The following is a 19274-nucleotide window of genomic DNA, read 5'->3' on the forward strand; positions in this document are numbered from 1 at the left end:
CCCTGGAGGTTTTTCGCCTTCCTCCGCAGCATGGGGCAGGGGTCGCTAGCTGGAGGATTCTCTGCGACTTGAAGTCTTTAAATCACAAAATTTGGGGACTTCAACAGCAGAGTCAAGGGAAAGGGGTTGGGTCAGCTTTTGTGGCCTGCATCATGCGGGAGGTCAGACTAGATGATCATAATGGTCCCTTCTGACCTTAAAGTCTGAGTCTAAAACAGGGAATGCATCAGAAACCACAAAAGTCCAGGAATAAAAGCAGGAAGGAAGGAGCAGAATATAAAGTGAATTCCAATTGCATAATAACTGCAACAGATTGTTCGCTTTGTGTTTCTGATTTAAATGCTCTTTGCAGTGCCCATCTGTACTGCAGTATCACAGACACTTCTAACGTGCCCACCATAGTAATATCTGAGGCTATTAGGTTCATGCAGACAGACCTATGAGCCTGTGCGTATATCCCTGTTGACTTCAGATGGGCTCCATGCAGGCACAAGGGTCTGTCCACGTGGATCTGATTACAGAATCAGCTCCAGGTGCCTAGTATCTATCTTAATAGGTATTTAATTTGCTGTGATTATGGGAATTCCATTTAGTGCAACCGTACAAAACAGCAATGAAAATTTACCTGCCATGGCACAAACCTTCAACTGCTTTTTGTGATAAACATTGATGATGATTTAAAAACAAACTCCTAATGATATTTTGCTTGCATGCGGAGATCAGAAAGACTAGGACTGTGCTTGGGCACCGGAGTTTGGGGGAGGCACCTCAGGTCAGAGTTTCAACGGTATTTAGACTCCTAGTGGGATTTTCAAAAGCCCTTAAGCAGGTTAACTAACTAACTCACATTGAGATCAATGGAAGTTAGGTGCCTAACTTGCTTTTAGGTACTTTTCAAAACCACACCAGCCACCTAAATACCTTTGAAAATCTAGCTGCTTGTGCCCTTCTACCTTTACACAGCTAGATAAAATCTAGCCCGTAACTTTATTAATATTCTCCTGTGGTTTTGTGGAGTCCAGGAGTTTGTACTGGTTCTCAAGACCACTTAATCAGTACGCATCACACATCTGCATCAAAAACTCCACTCGTTCCAGCAATGCAATGTTTCTTAAACTAGTAAATGAGCCCTCAGAAGGAAACTTTCAACTGACATCTTACTTGTGTGGGGCCAGGTATAACATAAGCCAGCTGGAGGAATGGTTGCGTGGGAAGAATTTGCAACAGAGTGGAGCAGCAGAGACAGTGGAACCCCTGATCCAGGCAGCACAACTGCTTCAGCTCAAAAAGAAAACTTCAGAAGATGCTGAGGCTATCTGTTCCTTATGTACATCCCTCTCTACGCAGCAGGTAAGGGACTGGAGGACATGTTTGCTATGAAACAGGTGCGAGTTCTTTCCCATGCATTACAGCAGTAAGGATGCTTTAGGACATAGTACTCCTCAAGTGTCACATGCTGGGTGGGACATACCCTTTTTGAGTAATTTTCTGGTCACATTCTGCCCTCCCAGCCGCTACTGCTGCCAAGAAACTAGCTGCCAAGCTCTCTAACTCTCCTGACAGGTAATCTCTATATTTGCTGTGCAGGGTAGGATCAGGATCCATGAATCAGCTGTGGGTAATGCACACATATCTCTGTCAGCCACCCCCACTTCAAATTCCTCTTCCTCCGTTAGTAGTGGCTTCAGGGCCCAGCTGTGACTTCCCTGGATGGTGATGCCACCTCCACTGCTTCCAGCTTTAGATAGGACCATCCCACCTGCTTCAGAAACATACACAATTCAGGCAGCTACAATGGGAGAAAACACTTGTGGGGCGGTCCTCATAACTAACAGTTCTGCTGAATAGTGAGTGATACTTCTTTTAAATGCAATAGGTATTCTGTAAAACTGTAAGAAAACCATCCTGCTATTTTGAGCAGTAGAGATGTCTCACGTAATAACAAGAATCCTCTACAAATCTGTAGCAGTGGTGCCTCAAAATTGATTTACTGTTGGCCTGTGGGCTGCCTTCCAGCTTTGCCTTTGGCAGATAATGAACAAACCATTTGCCAGTAAGTGTTACAGGCCTCCAAAATAAAAGCTCTGAGTTTCTTTTGGACCAGACTTCACAAGAACGTTACAAAGAAGTGTATTTAATGGGAAGGGAAGGAAAGAGGAGTAGAGCAGAAATCTATGCTTCTGGGACCCCTCATTACAAAACGGGAGAGAGAAAAGGTGAGATCTCCCATGTCATCCCTTCTGTGTACAGACCAGTCTCTTTCACTGCAGCGTGTAGATGTCAAGACACATGCTACAACATGGAATATTCTTTTACAATATAGAATATTCTTTTAGGGACTGACATCTGTAGCTGAGCTTTCAGATGATGTCATTGTTTTTCAGTCCTAGTAGCTGAAAGTTTGTGCTGTCATATAGGTGTGGCAATTGGGCCATAATCCATCATCTGTGCAATCTCCCTCATACAATGAAACACTTGTATGCAAACTAGCTGTAGAATAAGGATGGCAATTGGTTGAGTAGCCTCTGATATCACAATGGTCTAGAACTTGTGGCATGGTATAGATGCATGCCTTGCTGTCACATGGGTGTAATTAGTTAAGTCAAAATGGCTGAGAACGTAAAAATCAGACTGTAACAGACTGTGAATCCCAGTGATGATTTAGCCTGGTAATATTCTGAACAAAAAGAGTTCTTAACCATGCTTGTAACTGTTTGCATTGCTTCACACTGACTCAGACATTCAGAGTGACAATACTAGAATCATATTACATAGAATGTTCCACCGTGCCACTGTTTTTGCTAGGGACGTCCGTAGACCATGAAAGCCAGGGTCCTACCCTGAGGAGCTTAAAGTATAAATCAGTGGTTCTGTCTTTGTGACCCAGCATCCACAAGCAGCTTCTTATCAAGGCCCACTCTATCCTAAAAAATTGTGCTCAGAGCAAGAATTCATGAGTAGATTTCGAGGTGACAAAAGGTTGAGAACTGCTACTTCAATGTACCAGTTGCTCATTGGGTCTGATCAGGCTTCCATTTAAATCAATGGCAAAACTCTTGTAGACTTCAGTGGAGCAGGTCCTTAATCTTCAATCTTCAATATTCAATTTTATCTGACAAACAGTGGAAGCGAGGAGTAGTGTGGGGTGCTGGGTGTTCTAATCCTCCCTCCACCACCGTCTGTGCAGCCTTTGGAATTAACACTTGTCCTCCACAGCAGCTGAGTGGAATGGGTGGGTGGGTGGAGGGGGTTGAGAGCCATGGATGAGGAGCTGCAGCAGGATTGGGCTAAAACCAGAAAGGGTGTGGCCGAAGTGGCAGCAGGAGCATGGAGGAGCGAGCAAGTTGTCTATCCAGAGTCTTCCTGGATCTTAATGCACATGTGGTGCAACCTTTCAGGTGTCCCCATCACAAACCCACCTGTAGGTGGAGACCCACCAGTTGGCAAGTACTGTTCTAAAAGATGGACTTGACCGATAGCTGAGGACATAACATGCACCAGGAAGGGAACAAAGGAGCACGAGAAATTCGACATATGCTCGCGCCATTACTCAGGTTGCTCGCCCACAGGTGGTTTAATGACATTCAAAGATGAATGTTGTAGACACTCATCTCCTATTTTCTACGTACAAGTTTTCCTATTACTCTTCATTCAGTTCTGTTCAGCTTTCTTGAGATTCTAAGTATTTACACTAAGTTAAGATGGTTAGTTCACAACCTTCTCTAATGACATGAAGGAGCACCCCCAGCGTTCCTCAATTTACACGCTTTAGCGGTCTCCTATATGGAGACTGATGCAAAATTCTACAAAAGTGGCAACATCAAGAAACTGGGTAGCGGCACTTCATGCCATTGAGAAGTTCAGCTGCTGCTGGCCATCTAAAACCCTGTTGTTTTGTTTCCAACAGATTGTAAAAATATTAAATCTCTATACTCCTGTTAATGAGTTTGAAGAACGTGTGACAGTAGCCTTCATACGAAACATTCAGGTAAGTTAAATGGCCATGAAATGGAGACAAACACCAACAGTGAAAGATCAGCAACTGTGAAAATCCAAAGAGAAAATGGTATCGATTTAGCATTAATGTTCCATCTCACTTCTCTCTCTGCTTTTAACACATGATTATGAAGGTTCAGTGCTTGTAATCAAAGGTTCTCTGATTATTAAAGGGACACTGTCTGTCTACTGAAGCCTTCACGTATACATCCTTAAATAGTAATATCTACTGTTCTACAAAACTTCTTTTCCTGAAGAATGCCTCACAGCACATTAACAACTACTCACTACCCACCACTGAAACGCAGCCATCTCTGGGGAGGGATGTGTCAGTCCTTCAACACTGTTTAACACCAGAACATCACATAACAGTTTAAAAGGGAAAGAAGCATACTATATCCAACTGAAATAACAAGAGGCAGGTCATGAGTGATAAATATATGCTGCCTAATCAGAACTGGCCAGAATGTAACGGTCAGCACTTCTACCTTTGCGTCATGGGATTGTTCCTGACCACAAAAGGCTAGGCAGTATACAAATGTGAAATTAAATTAATTTAGATTCAATACACAAAGTAACTTTACATTTAACAGATAGCTAGAATGGGGATTACTGGTATCTAATCCTTAGAATTACTCATCAGGTTTTTGTTTAATTTTAGTATATTACTTTAATAGGTTTCATATTAGTTGTACATGCACATAACAGGGCGTAACATCAAGTTATTCAAATTCACTCACACTTACTTTTTTATTGTAAACCAAAGACAAAACAAGATTGAGGGTCTCTCTAAAATTACCCAACAGGAAACAAGACAAATATTGTATTGTAAGTGACATCTGCAATATGGACTTTTGGGGGGGGGGGGGGTCTTAATGTTCTGGGTAAAAACACATTTACGCAAAATAGCTGCTTTTGCCCCATCATGCTGCTTTCTCCGATAAGATTTCCATTTTCTAGTCAGATATGCTATAAAAACTGTATTATCCAATTTTGAGTTCAGTTTACCTCACAATTCATTTCTAATAAATCAAATGTTCCACAGTGTACAGTAGCAAAAGAACAGAAGGAAATGATGCTTAAATCAGTGTATGATACAAGACGCTCTCAACTTTGCTTTCTTTGAATTTACATATTTTATGATCTTGAAAAGATACCAGGCACCTCCATCAAAGCCAGAAAGCATTTTTATTCTGCTTTAATATACACCTCTACCCCGATATAATGGTGTCCTCAGGAGACAAAAAATCTTACCGCGTTATAGGTGAAACCGCGTTCTATCGAACTTGCTTTGATCCACCGGAGTGCGCAGCCCGCCCCCCCGCCCCCCGAAGCACTGCTTTACCGCGTTATATCCGAATTCATGTTATATCGGGGTAGAGGTATACTGAAAAATAGTAGTAATTCTTTACATGCACGTAGAACCCTTCATTATAAAGGATCTCAATTCATTTAATAAATTATAACCTGAGCTCTGTTCACTTTTATGTAGGTACTTACATGGCCCTTATCAGTAGAGCTGGGCGAATAATTATTTATCAGTTCACCGGCAGTTCCAAAAACCAAACAAAATAAATTTGGGTCTGCTTGAATTTGGAAACTTCAAAAGACTTTGGTAAATTGAAAAAGTCTGTTTTGGGTCGAAGGAAACATTTTGTTTCTAGATGTCTTTAAAGGGAGGAAGTAGGGGTGATGGTGCCACCTCCCTTAGAAGCATTAACCTAGTAGTTAGGGCACTCTCCTGGGATGTGGGGGAGAGACATTCAGTTCCCTCCTAATCCTGATATGGAGAAGTGATTTGAACTTGGGTGCCCCACATTGCAGAAGAGTGCCCTAAGCACTTGGCTGCATAGTCATTCTCACTCTCTATCTTTGTCCCAACCTCCAATGACTAATTATTTATACGAAGTGGAACCACTTCAACAGGAGAGATTGAGAAAGACCCACTCCAGACTATCCAATAGCCCCAGGAGTAAGGGAACTTTTCTGCAGTATGTGAGATCCAAGTTTAAATCCCTTCTTCAGATCAGATAGAGGGGGCAATTGAACCTGACTCCTATTTCATATCTTAGGTGAGTGCACTGAGCTACACTTTACAAGGCATGCACTACCACTGTTTCATCCTCCAGCCATTTTGTGAATGGCATCTCAATCCTGAAAACAAGATTTTGGCTGAAACTATTCAGCAATTTCATGTCAAATTTGCAACGTTTTGGTTTACTATTCACCAAAAAAAATAAAAATTGCCCAGTTCTACTTATCGGTATAGTATCTGGGCACTCAAGTGTTCATTTTCTCAATGGGACTAGTCCTGCAAGTAAGGCTAGTAGGATACAGGAATGTCAGACATCACTGAAATGCAGCCACTTGTGAGATGGAAAACAGCAATCAACTCCCACCCAGCATGCTGTACATTAGTGGAGAGCAGGGAAATTTTTACCAGGTGACTAGGAAAATGTCCTGCTCTTCTGAAGAGTGCCATGGCATCTTGAATGTCAAAAAGAGAAAGCAGGAAAATAGTAACTAGTGCTTAACATTTTTCTCAGTCCTGCTGATGTACTAGATAAAAGGACAAGCATGTTGCTGGTAGTGTGTGCTGCTACACAAGAGAGTCATATTCAGTGTCCAGGTCCACACACTCACTCCTGGAGTTGAATGGGCAGCACTTTCCATCACTTTGTGACAAGTTACAACGTGTGTTGCTCTGCTGCAAACTTCCTGGCTACTTATGCAGCATCATGGATGCATCTCCGGCGGGAAGATCTGTTCACTGCTTTGAAGGAAGGTCACTGCAAAACACAGTGGAGAAGAAAATGGGAGGAATTATTGGAAAAGAAATACTGGGTGGATAACAAAATTCAGTGCTGACTTCTGATGACAGAAAAGAGAATGGGGCAAAATCTGGCCAGTGTAGGGGAAGTGGCATAACTGTCCCCAAGGAAGCACAAAAACATACTGGAAAAGAAGCAGCAAAAATTTTTGTAGGGACTGCATACAGGATCATACATTCAATACCCCACCCCCATAACTCCCAACTCTGGAATGTTCCTCTCTGGTGCCTGCCAGAGCAGGTCTAGACAAACCAGGATAGGGAACATATTTCTGCCCGTGCTCTTTTGATTGGCCACAGTGCTATGCCTAGCACCTGCCAGGATTTAAGTTTATGTTGATAACATTTCAATTACTTGGTGTATCTTTATTCCCTCTCCCCTAATCATAAAAAGTGCTGGTTAGTCTGTCATCTCTCTAAATCTGTATCCTACATCATTCAGAAATTCCATTTGGTCAGGCTCCAGTTACACACAATCAATATTCATAGAGATGTGTTTGAAACTTTATATTTGATATTCCTAATTTCATACTGTATGTTGATTGGGGCAGGGATCACTCCATCTTTTATATTTGTCCAGCATGTTGTGCTCAAGAAATAAGTTTTTCCCTCTTGGGATGAAACTGGAGCACATTTTTCCTGTATCCTTAGATACTATACAAACTCTCTCTCTTCAGACCTTTTATTGTGTTAAGTGTTGCAAATGCAAGTAAATAAAGCAATGATCAAGATGAAAAACACACTAACCTTTTATTTTTTCCACACAAACCTCATAGGCAAATTTGCAAGAGCGAAATGACCCTCCACAGCTGCTGTTAGACTACAAATATATGTTCCCAGTTTTGTTTCCGTTCAGCCCATCCTCCATAACCATGGACTCTATTCACATCCCTGCTTCTCTCAACTTGGAATTTCTCAATGAAGTCTGAAGAAAATGTCTTCGAACCGGTCCCCCTTCGCCAGAGAATTCAAGCAAAAAAAAGAAAGATCTTTTTAATGTGGACCAAACAAGATTATGGAAGAACCAATACACAGTAATCAGTTAGTGTTAAACTTTATACTATAGTAAGAAACTGATCTTGTATGTGATTTTTTTTTGTAACTTGCAGCTCAAAATAAGAATTCTTGAAATACAGAATTTTTTTACTGCTTGATTTCATGTTGAAATAGTGCAAAGCCCATAGCAGAGTCTCCAACAGATATGAACAGCAAACACTGGGCAAGTGGGAGATGGTTAATTTGGTCTTCATAAGGGGCTATGAAGAAACTCCAGATAAAAATCAAAGTCAAAACACTGTCTTCAGAAAAACGATGGCATTGATAAGGTGATTTGTACATATTAATGCATTTCTATGCAGAGATACAATTTCACATTTGTTCCTGTTGCTAGTCACTGTATCACAATAGTCAGTTCAGGAATGTAAGTTGCAAAATGTGCAAATAAGTGTTCATCACACAGATTAAGGTGACAGACTAAAAACTATGCTTGTTTTCACCAAGGTGGATTTCATTTGTCAGGAATTCTGACTTCCTGAAAGTCACCATTGCTCTACAGGTTTTTAATACCTTACATAATTATGGAGGGCAGTAGCTGTTTCCATGGGCTGATATAGCCAGTACCAGAATCCATGTAACAAAACTATACCTACACCCATGGACGTCCCTAGGGGGGTTTCGGGCCCGGGACATAGGCGCCAAGTTTCTAATCTGTCAAGAGGTGCTCCCCTGGCTCCGCCCCCACTCCACCCCTTCCCCCAAGGTACCGCCTATTCCTGCCCCGCCTCTTCCCCACCCAGTTTCGCTCCTCTCCCCTCCCCCCAGCACTTCCTGACGCCGTGAAATAACTGATCCACGGTAGGCGCTGAGAAGCAGGTGCAGGTGCTGGGGGGAAGGGGAGGTTCTGGTAGGGGAGCTGCCAGTGGCCGCTGCTCACCTCATTACCCGCCCGCACGCCGCTCTCCTCCTTGCTGTCTGCCCGTGCGCCTGCCTCCTCATCCCCTTCCTGCCTGCCGCTCACCTCCCCATTTGCCCTCTGACCCTGCTTGCCCTCCTGCCTCACCTCCCTACCCGCCTCCTCACAATTTTATGGAAGCGTGGGGCAGGGGTGGTCGCCCCGATTAGCCATACCCAAGGGATAGCTCTGCCTACACCATTCTATAACTTATGGCATTTTTCATATGCAAGGATAACACATGTAAATCCAATCTAGTTAAATGAAGTTCCTGATCCTGCTCACACTGGGTGAAATCCTAGCCCTAATTAAGTCAGTGGAAAAACTCCAATTGACTTAGGGTCAGAATTTTACCCATTGAATTCAATAGCAATACTTCTATTGATCAGTGGTGCAGCTTCAGGGCCTAAGCTAACAAAAGGAATACTAGCAATAATTTGTTTAATTCACAGTGTTTGAAAGCAAAAGAGAATGGGTAAGAAATGGAATGACTAAGTCCATGTCTATACTAGCACTTATGTTGGCAAAACTTTTGTCGCTGAGGGATGTGAAAAAAAGACCTCCCTGAGCGACATAAATTTTGCCGGCACAAGCACTCATGTGCACGGCGCTATGTTGGCAGGAGACGCTCACTGACCTGGTTTTATTCTATTGACAGGAGAGCTCTCTCCTGTTGGCATAACACAGATAAATAAGTGCTCTTACAGCGGCATAGCTGTGTCGCTGTAAACTTGTAAGTGTAGAAATGGCCCAACTCAAAAATCCTACAACTAGTATTTTGATAACCCAAAGCATTTTTTAACAGAACCCAGATGTCAACAATAATCTTAAATTCCTATCAGAATAATGAATTAAAACCTGTCAAATACAAGAGGTTATCACATAAAATCATCTGAATTGTAATCCAATAGGATTTTTTTAAATCCAATAGGATTTTTTGAAATCCTTAATAATATAAAAAGTTCCCTCTTCCTCACTATTCAGGAATTAATTCAGGAATTAAAATGGGTCTGCTATTCCCAAAGCATTTATTGATCATTCTCAGTACTTGCCAGAATCTATTTAATTCCCAGTAATCATAGGAAATGCTATCCTTGCCAGAAGAAAATGGCATCTAAAGGTAGACAGTGCCATATAACAGCAATGATTGTATTAATTTGTGATGGGGCATGTTTGCAAATTATGACCTTTGCAGTTCTAACTTTCCAGGCTGCAAAATGCAATGGGGATATTTGTCACTTGCAAAGGCCCAATCTTTTGCAAATCATGAACATGTAGGCCTGTTCACCTCCATAATGGTCCTGCCTAAGAAAATCTTGATTTCTTTGCATTTACTGCTATGGTTCTTACAGTGTCTCAGCAGTTCCATGATGACAAAGTGCTTTTTAGAAAAACCTATCTGCATTTTTCAGACTAATTTTTAGTTGCTGTAAATAATCTCCAAATAGCAAATTTATGATTAGGTATCCAATTATCCCAGAACATGAGACTCTCTTAGACATACACTACACCCCAAACACGCCATACCATGGGTCACCTTTTAGACAAGGAGTGTGTCTTGATTTAGACATTATGTATATAATCTATGTATATGCACATACTATAATAGTCCTGTATATGTATATTGCTATAAAAAGCAAATGTTAAAGAAATGAGTGCTAGTAAGAGTTATATTGGACTATGTCTACAGTAAAAGAACATGCGCTCAAACAAAAGACTCTGGTTTAGCATAGCTATTACCAGTGAAGGATATAAGTAAGCCAATTCACAATGAAGGAGGAATCTTTTCCTAGAACCAGTGCCCATAATAGAGAATAGCAGAACATTTTATTGCCTGCACAATACCAGCACTACCTCCAAACTACACTCCTTGATCATTTGCATCTATTGTATGTATTCAGTAATGCCTTCATTTTCCTTCCATTTACAGTCTCACACTACATGTTGGCTGCAGCTCAGAAAACCCGCTTTCTTGCACTTCTCAGTGTCAAATGCCTGTCTAAAGTAGTATTTTTTATTATAGCTACCTCTTCCTCTACAATATTTCTTCAAAGCATATGTTAAATTTTTCACTGCATTTTATTTTTCAATTAAATCCTATGTTTCTCCTGCTGTGAACCCATCTTCACACTAAAGAAAAATAATCTAAAGCAAAACTTAGTCCGGTCAGATGGTTACACAGATGCTATCCTCACAACTCATCTTATGCCAGCAGTTTCCTCTCAGGCTCTTCGGGTCTCTACCTCTCTCTAATGTTGTGAATTATTCACTGTACGATTCCAACAGGATTCACCAAACTTAATGCTTATTAATCAGACTAAATTAAAGACCGCTGCAGAATCCTCTTCCACAATGGTCTTGTTACTAATCACAGGTGTAAAATGTGGTTAATGTTCTTCAAAGGGATAATGGTATTTCACTGGGAGCTGTAAGGAACTTAATTTATATGTATTATAAAAAGAATCTCTTACAAACCATTAGTATTGAAATATATAGGAACTGGGTATTTAATGTTTTGATGTGTAGTAATTAAACTTATCCACTAAGCTGCATTTGGAAAAGGATTCTGCAGAAAATATCTTTAATGTACATGATCTTTTCTGTTAGCAATTTTTAAAATATCTGGTTTAATTCAGTTGTATTATCATGCTCAAATAGGCCTTTTTCCCTCAAAAATCTGCAATGTCTTTACATTAAAAAAAATACAAAAATGTTAAATGTAAAAGCACGGCTTTTGGAAAACTTTGCTTTTCAGATTTGTTTTTAATATTGATGACTAAGATGAGCACTTTCCCACTGTGTGCCTTTAGCTGTTACTAAGATAACTGTGACTTCTCAATGTTTCTCTGAAAAAAGTGTTAAACTGTGGGAAAATTTTAATGTCATATCATAAAGTCCATAGATTCAAAAGTTCTCTTATAAAGCATTACATTACACTGAGAAGGTTTGCAAAAATGTTTTTAATCTCATCGCATTTTTTCCCATGCATTGTATTTCTATGGGTATGATTGGGACTAGCCCCCAATCTCCAAGGAAATATATACTATATGTAATATAAAAATAATCAACACTGACTATAACCATAAACTTGACTTCATGCATGCATTCTGTGCTCTGTAGTCCATGTTCAAGACACTTCCACAACATCCAGGACATAACTTCCAAAAGTTTTATTTTAGTTTGAAACTGGCTTCAGTTTCTTTTCAATTGTATTTTTTGTAGCCGCTCCTGTTGATCTTTCACAGCTACTGTAAATTTACACTAAGAGCTTGGTGAAAGGAACATCCGCCATCAAAGCTCAAAACTGAATTGTGCAACCCTTGCCTGTGCAAAATAAATCCTAATTCAATTACATCATTGAATCCACTGGAACTAATCATAAGTGAGAATTTTTCACGTGAGCAAGGATAGCAAGATTGTATACCTAGATCCTGCAACCATACACATAAATAACTTTGTGAGTAGTCCCATTGTAGTCAATAGACCTGATTCTCCACTCTATTAGCTGTAAGACCAATAATAATAGTGGAGACTCAAACCCAATCTGACCACATGAGTAAAATTACTCACATGTGTAAGTGTTCACAAGATTTCACCCTCAATTTGTACAGCCCAAGTGAATTGCAAAAGATTTAAGTGACATTAATGATAAAACACTTGTAATAATAGGTCATATTTCTTTCCCACTCAGCCTATTATCTGACTATGTACATTTATTCTCGTCAGATTAAAACTGTTGCGGACAGTGTTGCAGAATTAACATTTCCTAACTGCACTTAAATGTGCCAATGTAATTAAAGTATATTGCATGAACCACCATAAACCTTCTCTTCCAACTTTATTGAATTACATATATTACAACCATAACTGAAAATTATTTTCTTTCTGAAATTATAGAAGAGTAAATGTTAAAGTGAAACAATTTGGAAAATATTTTTCCCTTCAAAAGTATAGAATTTATTTTTTAAAAACTGCAAATGTCAGAAAATAGATCTTGAAACAAAACTGAAATTTAAACAATCAAACTCTGTCCAAAACTGTGCTACAGTCCAAGTCCTATTTTTTGTGTGTGAAGTTTCATTACCTTAACAAACAGAAGGTGCAGCTGTTCTGAAGGAGTTTGAATGCTATTCAGGGGGTAAACCCTGAATGTAGATGAAATACTACTGCTGATAAAATATTTTTCCATTTTGAACAAATCTGTAAACTACACCTTTGTTTATAGGAAAATGCTTGTAATAGTTACTGTAATATTCAGCTGTGGATAAAAATTTGTGAAATAAATACTTTTGAATAAATTAAATTGTGACTTTTTGGACAAAACTGAAACTGTAATATTATTTTGCATTTCAACAATAGCTTCTATCTTAATCGCAAAGCACTTTACAAACATTAAAATGATCAATCCTGAAAGCTTTTACTTAGGATTATGGGCATCTAAGGGTCTGCTCCAAAGCCCAATGAAATTAATGGAAGTGACTTCAATAGGGTTTGAGTACTGTACGCTACTAACAAACATGTTAAGAACTGCCTGGTACTGAGCCTCACTACTTCCCTGTAAAGTATCATCATCATCTTTAACCGAGGGAGCAAATGAAGCACAGAGAGATTGAGACTTGCCCAAAAACTCAAGTCAGTGCTGGGAATAGAATCCAGGCTCATGACTCTCAGCCCTGCACTTTAACCACAAAACTCAACCTCCTTCTTCTCTTCAGAACATTGTTCCTATCAGAAATTTGGCTGGACAGGTAACATGAGCCATTTGTGTACTCAGTCATTTCTATCCTTTGTGGTGATAGGCCCAATTAGATAGCACAGATGTAGGTGTGAGCAGAATTTGGCCTAGTATAATTAAGAAGGAAGAAGTTACTCACCTTGTGCAGTCTGTCCTCCCTGCACATGCACCACTCCCCACCTGCCATGAGGCTAGCCAGCATGTGTGGGCATTTCTCCCTCAGTACCTTCTCTACTGTAGAGTCAACAAGTGGAACTCCGAAGTAGAGGGCAGGAGGGAGGGTTGTGGAGCACCCATAGGGACACACATCTCGAAGAACATCGTTACTACACAAGGTGAGTAACTACTTCTTCGAGTAGTAGTGTCCCTATTGGAGCTCCAATGTAGGTGACTCCTGAGCAGTACCCACTGCTGGAGGCTGGGACTTCGGAGTCGAGTCTGATACAAATGGTAGTACAGAGGCCCCGAATTGGGCGTCTGAAGCCAAATCACTCAGAATGGCATAGTATTCTGGGAAGGTATTTGCGGATGCCCATGTAGTTGCTCTGCATACCTCTGATATGGGGATACCCTTAGAGAAGACATTTGATGAGAAGACCAACTTTGTGGAATGCATGAGTACTGAAGATGGGGGTACTACCCCGCCATAATTGGTAGCAGAATTTAATACAGTCAGAGACGCACTTGAAGAGCCTCTGAGCTGAGATCCCTGCGTCTTTTGACCTTTACACAACTGAAAGGAAGAGCCTCAGAGATTTTCGGAAGGCTTTTGTCCTGAGTAGAAGGCCAAAGCTCTCCTCACATCAAGTGTATGGAGGATGGCCTCTCTGTTATCCGTATGAGGTTTTGGATAGGCTGTTGGGACTTGAATGAGTTGATTCATGTGAAATGCAGAAGTTATTTTCAGAGTGAACTTCGGGTGCAGTCTGAGAGTGACCTTCTCCGGGAAGAAGGCCGTAAAAGGGGGATGTACCTCAAAGCTGCTATCTCCCCTATCCTTCTGGCAGAAGTGATGGCAATGAGGAACGCTGTCTTCCTGGAAAGGTGAGCTAACAAGCAAGTGGCCTAGTCAGGCCCTTTAACATTAGGTTGAGGTCCCACTGCAGAATGGGGCCCGGGGTTGTGGGAAAAGGTTTGCTATACGTTTTAGAAACCTCCTCATAGCTGGGTGAGAGAAGATTGAGTAGCTTTCTACCTTCTGGCTACAATTGCTGTCAAGTTAACCTTCAGTGAGCTAATAGATAGACCCGATTTCTTTAGGGATAACAGATAGTCGAGGATCACCAGTAAGGTGGCTGAATTAGGGGTGATATCCTGGGGTTGCCACCATATCTGGAATCTTTCATTTTCTGTAAGTAGGTGTGACAAGTAGCACCCTTCGTACTGTGCAATAATACCTCATATACCACCTCCAAGCAGGATGCCTCTATGTGCTGGAACCACGAAGAAGCCACACTTTGCGATGCAGGACCCATGGATTGTAGTGAAGGGTGCAACCCTTGTTTTGTGACAGGAGGTAGAGACTGATTGGTAGGGTCACTGGTGAACACAAGGCCAGCTGAGTCAGGTAAGGGTACCATGTCTGAGTGGGCCAGGTGGGGGCAATGAGACTGGTATTTACTTTTTCCATTTTTATCTTTAACAAGACCTTGCTACGGAGATTCAGAGACCTCTTGTTACCGGTCTTTAGTGACTGGCTTGTTTCCTTAGAATCACCTGCCTCAATGTATAAGTTTGCACAGATATCTCACTCCAGGACTCTGGAGGTTGAAGGGCTGACTCCATAAGCAGGACTGTTGGCATTAACTCTGTCCTTCCTCGACCTGGGTTTTAGCTGCTGGCACCAACCACACTTTTGTAGATTGTGCTTCTCCCTACGGCAGTGAATACACTGCTAGTGTCCGTCCGTTACTGGGATGGAATCTTTGCAGCTAAGACACTTTTTGAAGCCTGGGGAGCCAAGCATACCCTTGTGACTTGTCCAGTGTGGAGACAGTAGCGAGACCTTATTGTTGTTTTTTTTTTTTATTTTTTTCAGCATAGCCAACTAAAAACAAATGAGTACTAAAAGAAAGGGGCTTCAAATAAGAAAAAAATTGCAAAACTATCAGGAATTAACGTTCTGTGAATGGACCGCTCTCAGCTTGGTCTCTAGCCTAGGGTGGTTGAGAAGGAACTGAGGGAGAAATGCCTGCGCACGCTGGCTAGACTCGTGGCAGCCGAGGAGCTGCGTGTGTGCTGGCAGGATGGACTGCTATTGAAATTCTCTGATCGACAGCACAGGGGCGCGCGGACACCTATAGTGGAGCACCACTAGGGACACTACTCGAAGGAAAATACATTCCCAGTGGAATTACTCTGTGTGCACGCATAAGAGCAAATTTAACAATACAGGTACTGGACAGACTAGATCAGGGGTTCTCAAACTGGGGGTCGGGATCCCTCAGGGGGTCGCAAGGTTATTACATGGGGAGTCACGAGCTGTCAGCCTCCCCCCCAAACCCCGCTTTGCTTCCAGCATCTATAATGGTGTTATAAATTAAAAACACTTTTTATATATTTGGGGGGGGGTCACACTCGGAGGCTTGCTATGTGAAAGAGGGCACCAGCACAAAAGTTTGAGAACCACTGGACTAGATGAAGTGAAAGGGGGAGGGACTAGATCAGAGGTTCCTAAACTATGATCTGTGGAGCTTTGCAGATGGTCTAACGAGAGTGCCTGATCAAATAGTGCTGTCACGTCTCCCTGGGTTGATCTGACAGAAACTATACCAATGAGAGAGGGAGATGAAATGATGAGCAAAGAAATGTTTTTTCCCCAAAAGGGACAAAACACATGTTGCTCTAATGACAGCTGAAAAATGCATCAGTACTTTCCTGATATGACTCTTTTATATAACCAATTGATGTGGCTGCCATAGAGATCATGAATGGGAGAGTGTCTGAGACAATGTGTATAATAAATACTATTATTAGAACTTTGGGAACACCGGGCCACGACAACTGAAAATGATTTCCAGTCTTGACTAGAACACATGGAAATACATACCTGCATATTTTGCAACAGTATTGTCACTCAGGAAGCCCCTGACAGTTTTCAAGAGCCATTCCGCTACTAACTTCGATCTCTGGAAAGCAGATCTTACTGTGTCCACTCTTGAAAATGTCTGTTAAACTGCAATAAGTATTAAACCCACCACACTCCTTACTGAAATTCTACAAATATTCCTTAGAAAAATAGGCAAACTAGCAGTCTTATTAGGCTTATGGATAACACAGAGGGCAGACACTGTAATCATCGACTTTGGACCTTTAAAGCAGGAACCCTTTGGGAGGGATATAGCCATTACAAGTGGCGCTGTTTACCTAATCTTTGTACCCTCCAGATTATTGTATTTGCTTTTCAAATAGCGAATTACTCAGTTTATCAGACAAAATCCTTCTTGAAAGGAGTGCAAGAAAAAGGAGCTCTTTCCCATTTGCACATGACAAGAATGGCACTCTGAACCATATTGGCAAAGTACTTGATCAGCTAAAATATTATTATTTTTAATTAAACTCTGAGGATCCCTTATTCTTAAAAATTATTCAGGCCATTTGAGGTACACCTCTACCTCAATATAACGCTGTCCTCAGGAGCCAAAAAATCTTACTGCATTATAGGTGAAACCACGTTATATCGAACTTGCTTTGATCCACCGGAGTGCGCAGCCCCACCCCACCCAACCCCTGGAGCACTGCTTTACTGCGTTATATCCAAATTCGTGTTATATCGGGGTAGAGGTGTATAAGGAGTTAAACAAAATTCTCATTTGCCCCTGTGTTCAGAATCATTCCTGCTAAAACTGTCATCCTCTATACAAATTTGGAGCAATGATTTGCCACTGGGCCCAAGTCCTAGTTTGATGTAGCCTCCAAATTGCTGCAGAAAGCCTAAAGAAACCTGCTTTACGCGGGGGTTCTTTTGCAAGAGTTGAGAGGAAAACACCCTGTCCAATCTGCAAACAGATGCTGCATAGTTGTCTTGGTAGCAATAGGCTATAATAGCAGCTGTTGCCCTACACTTCCCATTCATAGGCACTGGGACATGGCCAGTGTTCTATGAAGTCACAAGCCATGGTCTCTCTCTTGTCCAAGACCTAAAACCCATGAGCCATGGAATCACAGTGGTGGTTCTTCATGTAGGACCTTTTACACTAAAGGAGAATATGGATAGGATCTGGCTCAAAGGAAGTAAATACTTTTTTTCTCTTCTGTAGTGATGTAAGATGTACCCAACTACAGTGTGTATGAATTTAGGACCAGATTTTCAAAGGTGCCTAAAGATGTAGATATGTGCCTACATTCCATTGAAATGAACGGAAGTTAGGCCACTAATTTGCTTAAGTGTCCTTAAAAATCCCAGTAGGTGCCTATCTGCACCTTCAAAGGCCAAAGACGCAATGTCATTTTTTAGCATGTTCCACATTCATTTCCTATGCACACTGCCCAGCTCGGATTATTGTTCCTCATCCAGATAGATCATGAATCTGAATTTTAAATCCAAGCTCTCCCAGAATTTGGGGCTTTGTCCAGAATAGAGACTAAGGTCAGCTGCTAAATTAGGCTACTGATCTGAATTTACCCAGAAGTTCAGAAATACATGGAGCTGAGGTGTAGGTTCATGCCCAGCTCTAGTTCCTGGAAAAAGCAATCTGCATGCATGCTGCATGGGGATTATATGATTACTAAAACATCCACAGTTAGGGTAGGTAGTATAAACATTTGGAAGGAAAATAAACCTTGTTTCAGGGCATAAACCAATCTCATAGCATTACAAAGAAAACTTCCCCTATGAGCACGTTTCATACTTGTCCTTTGGGGAGAAGCTCTATGCAAAAAAGCCCTGTCTTGTGAGGGTCTCCAAAGCTTTCCCACCATTGTGTACCTGTTAAAAGTCCCACTGTATTGGCAACATAAAGAGCCCCACCCTAACTGAGCCACCAGTTGCCCCCATCATTTAAAGCACCGAAGTATCTGAGCCTGCTCACACCAGGTCTTATCAGGACACTTGAATTTTGTGGATCCCCAGACAAGCTTGCTCTCTCCCAGCAGGTCAGATGACTACTCCCATTGGTTGTGCTTCTCTTCACAGCCTTACAGTCCAGCTTTTCCACACACACACCCCAGCTTATGTTCCCACCAAGTCCAATCACTAGCTCATGTCTGTACCTCAGCCTTTAGTGGTCTGTATATCAGATTTCTCCCTGCTCTGACCCCAGATATGCCAGCTCTTGTGAACTGATTGCGAGACTCTTGATTTCTCAGAGAAATTAAGCCTCTCTCATGATCACACAATAGAAATCTCAAATGTCAAGATTTTTTTTCAGCCACCACACAAATGTGTTTCCAGTCAAACAGGAGTTACCCCCTACCCCCAAACAAAGCAATGAGGTTTCTCCACCAGCAGTTAATTCCAAAGTACTTTGAAAGACTATGTGAATTCAGTTACATACCAGATAAACAAAGCTATTAAGCTAACAAGAGACCTCATTGCTACATCCCATCAGGGCAGAGAAACTTCATAGACGTGGGGAGGCCAACCCTCAAATAAGCAATTGAATCAACTGGGGGGAAAAACCCTGACATTTGAGCGTTCTAAAAGTGAGGCTTAATTTTATTTAGAAAAACCTGTCAGCCACCCCAGGTGCGGCCAGCGCTCCAGCTGTCATAGATTCATAGATTCATAGATTATAGGACTGGAAGGGACCTCGAGAGGTCAT

At 41.4% G+C, this 19274-nt stretch overlaps 1 protein-coding gene and 1 long non-coding RNA gene across 3 annotated transcripts in view; one reads left to right on the top strand and one right to left on the bottom strand.

Annotated features, from left to right (window-relative positions):
• MYO5B (myosin VB) overlaps positions 1 to 13091 on the top strand; it is a 385776-nt gene extending 372685 nt beyond the window's left edge. For both annotated transcript variants that reach the window (XM_054031756.1, XM_054031755.1), the window contains exons 37-39: positions 1176 to 1350; positions 3908 to 3988; positions 7603 to 13091. In XM_054031756.1, the coding sequence (XP_053887731.1) occupies positions 1176 to 1350; positions 3908 to 3988; positions 7603 to 7755 (409 nt within the window). In that variant the 3' untranslated portion in view covers positions 7756 to 13091. The remainder of the gene's footprint in view (positions 1 to 1175; positions 1351 to 3907; positions 3989 to 7602) is intronic.
• On the bottom strand, positions 5697 to 7696 carry LOC128839080 (uncharacterized). The gene is made up of 2 exons (XR_008445370.1): positions 7574 to 7696; positions 5697 to 6785 (listed from the first exon to the last, which is right to left on the bottom strand). It is a non-coding gene; the product is annotated as an uncharacterized LOC128839080 (long non-coding RNA).
• Positions 13092 to 19274: the final 6183 nt, after the last annotated feature.

Source organism: Malaclemys terrapin, chromosome 6, assembly GCF_027887155.1.
Source record: "Malaclemys terrapin pileata isolate rMalTer1 chromosome 6, rMalTer1.hap1, whole genome shotgun sequence".
Taxonomy (NCBI): domain Eukaryota; kingdom Metazoa; phylum Chordata; order Testudines; family Emydidae; genus Malaclemys; species Malaclemys terrapin.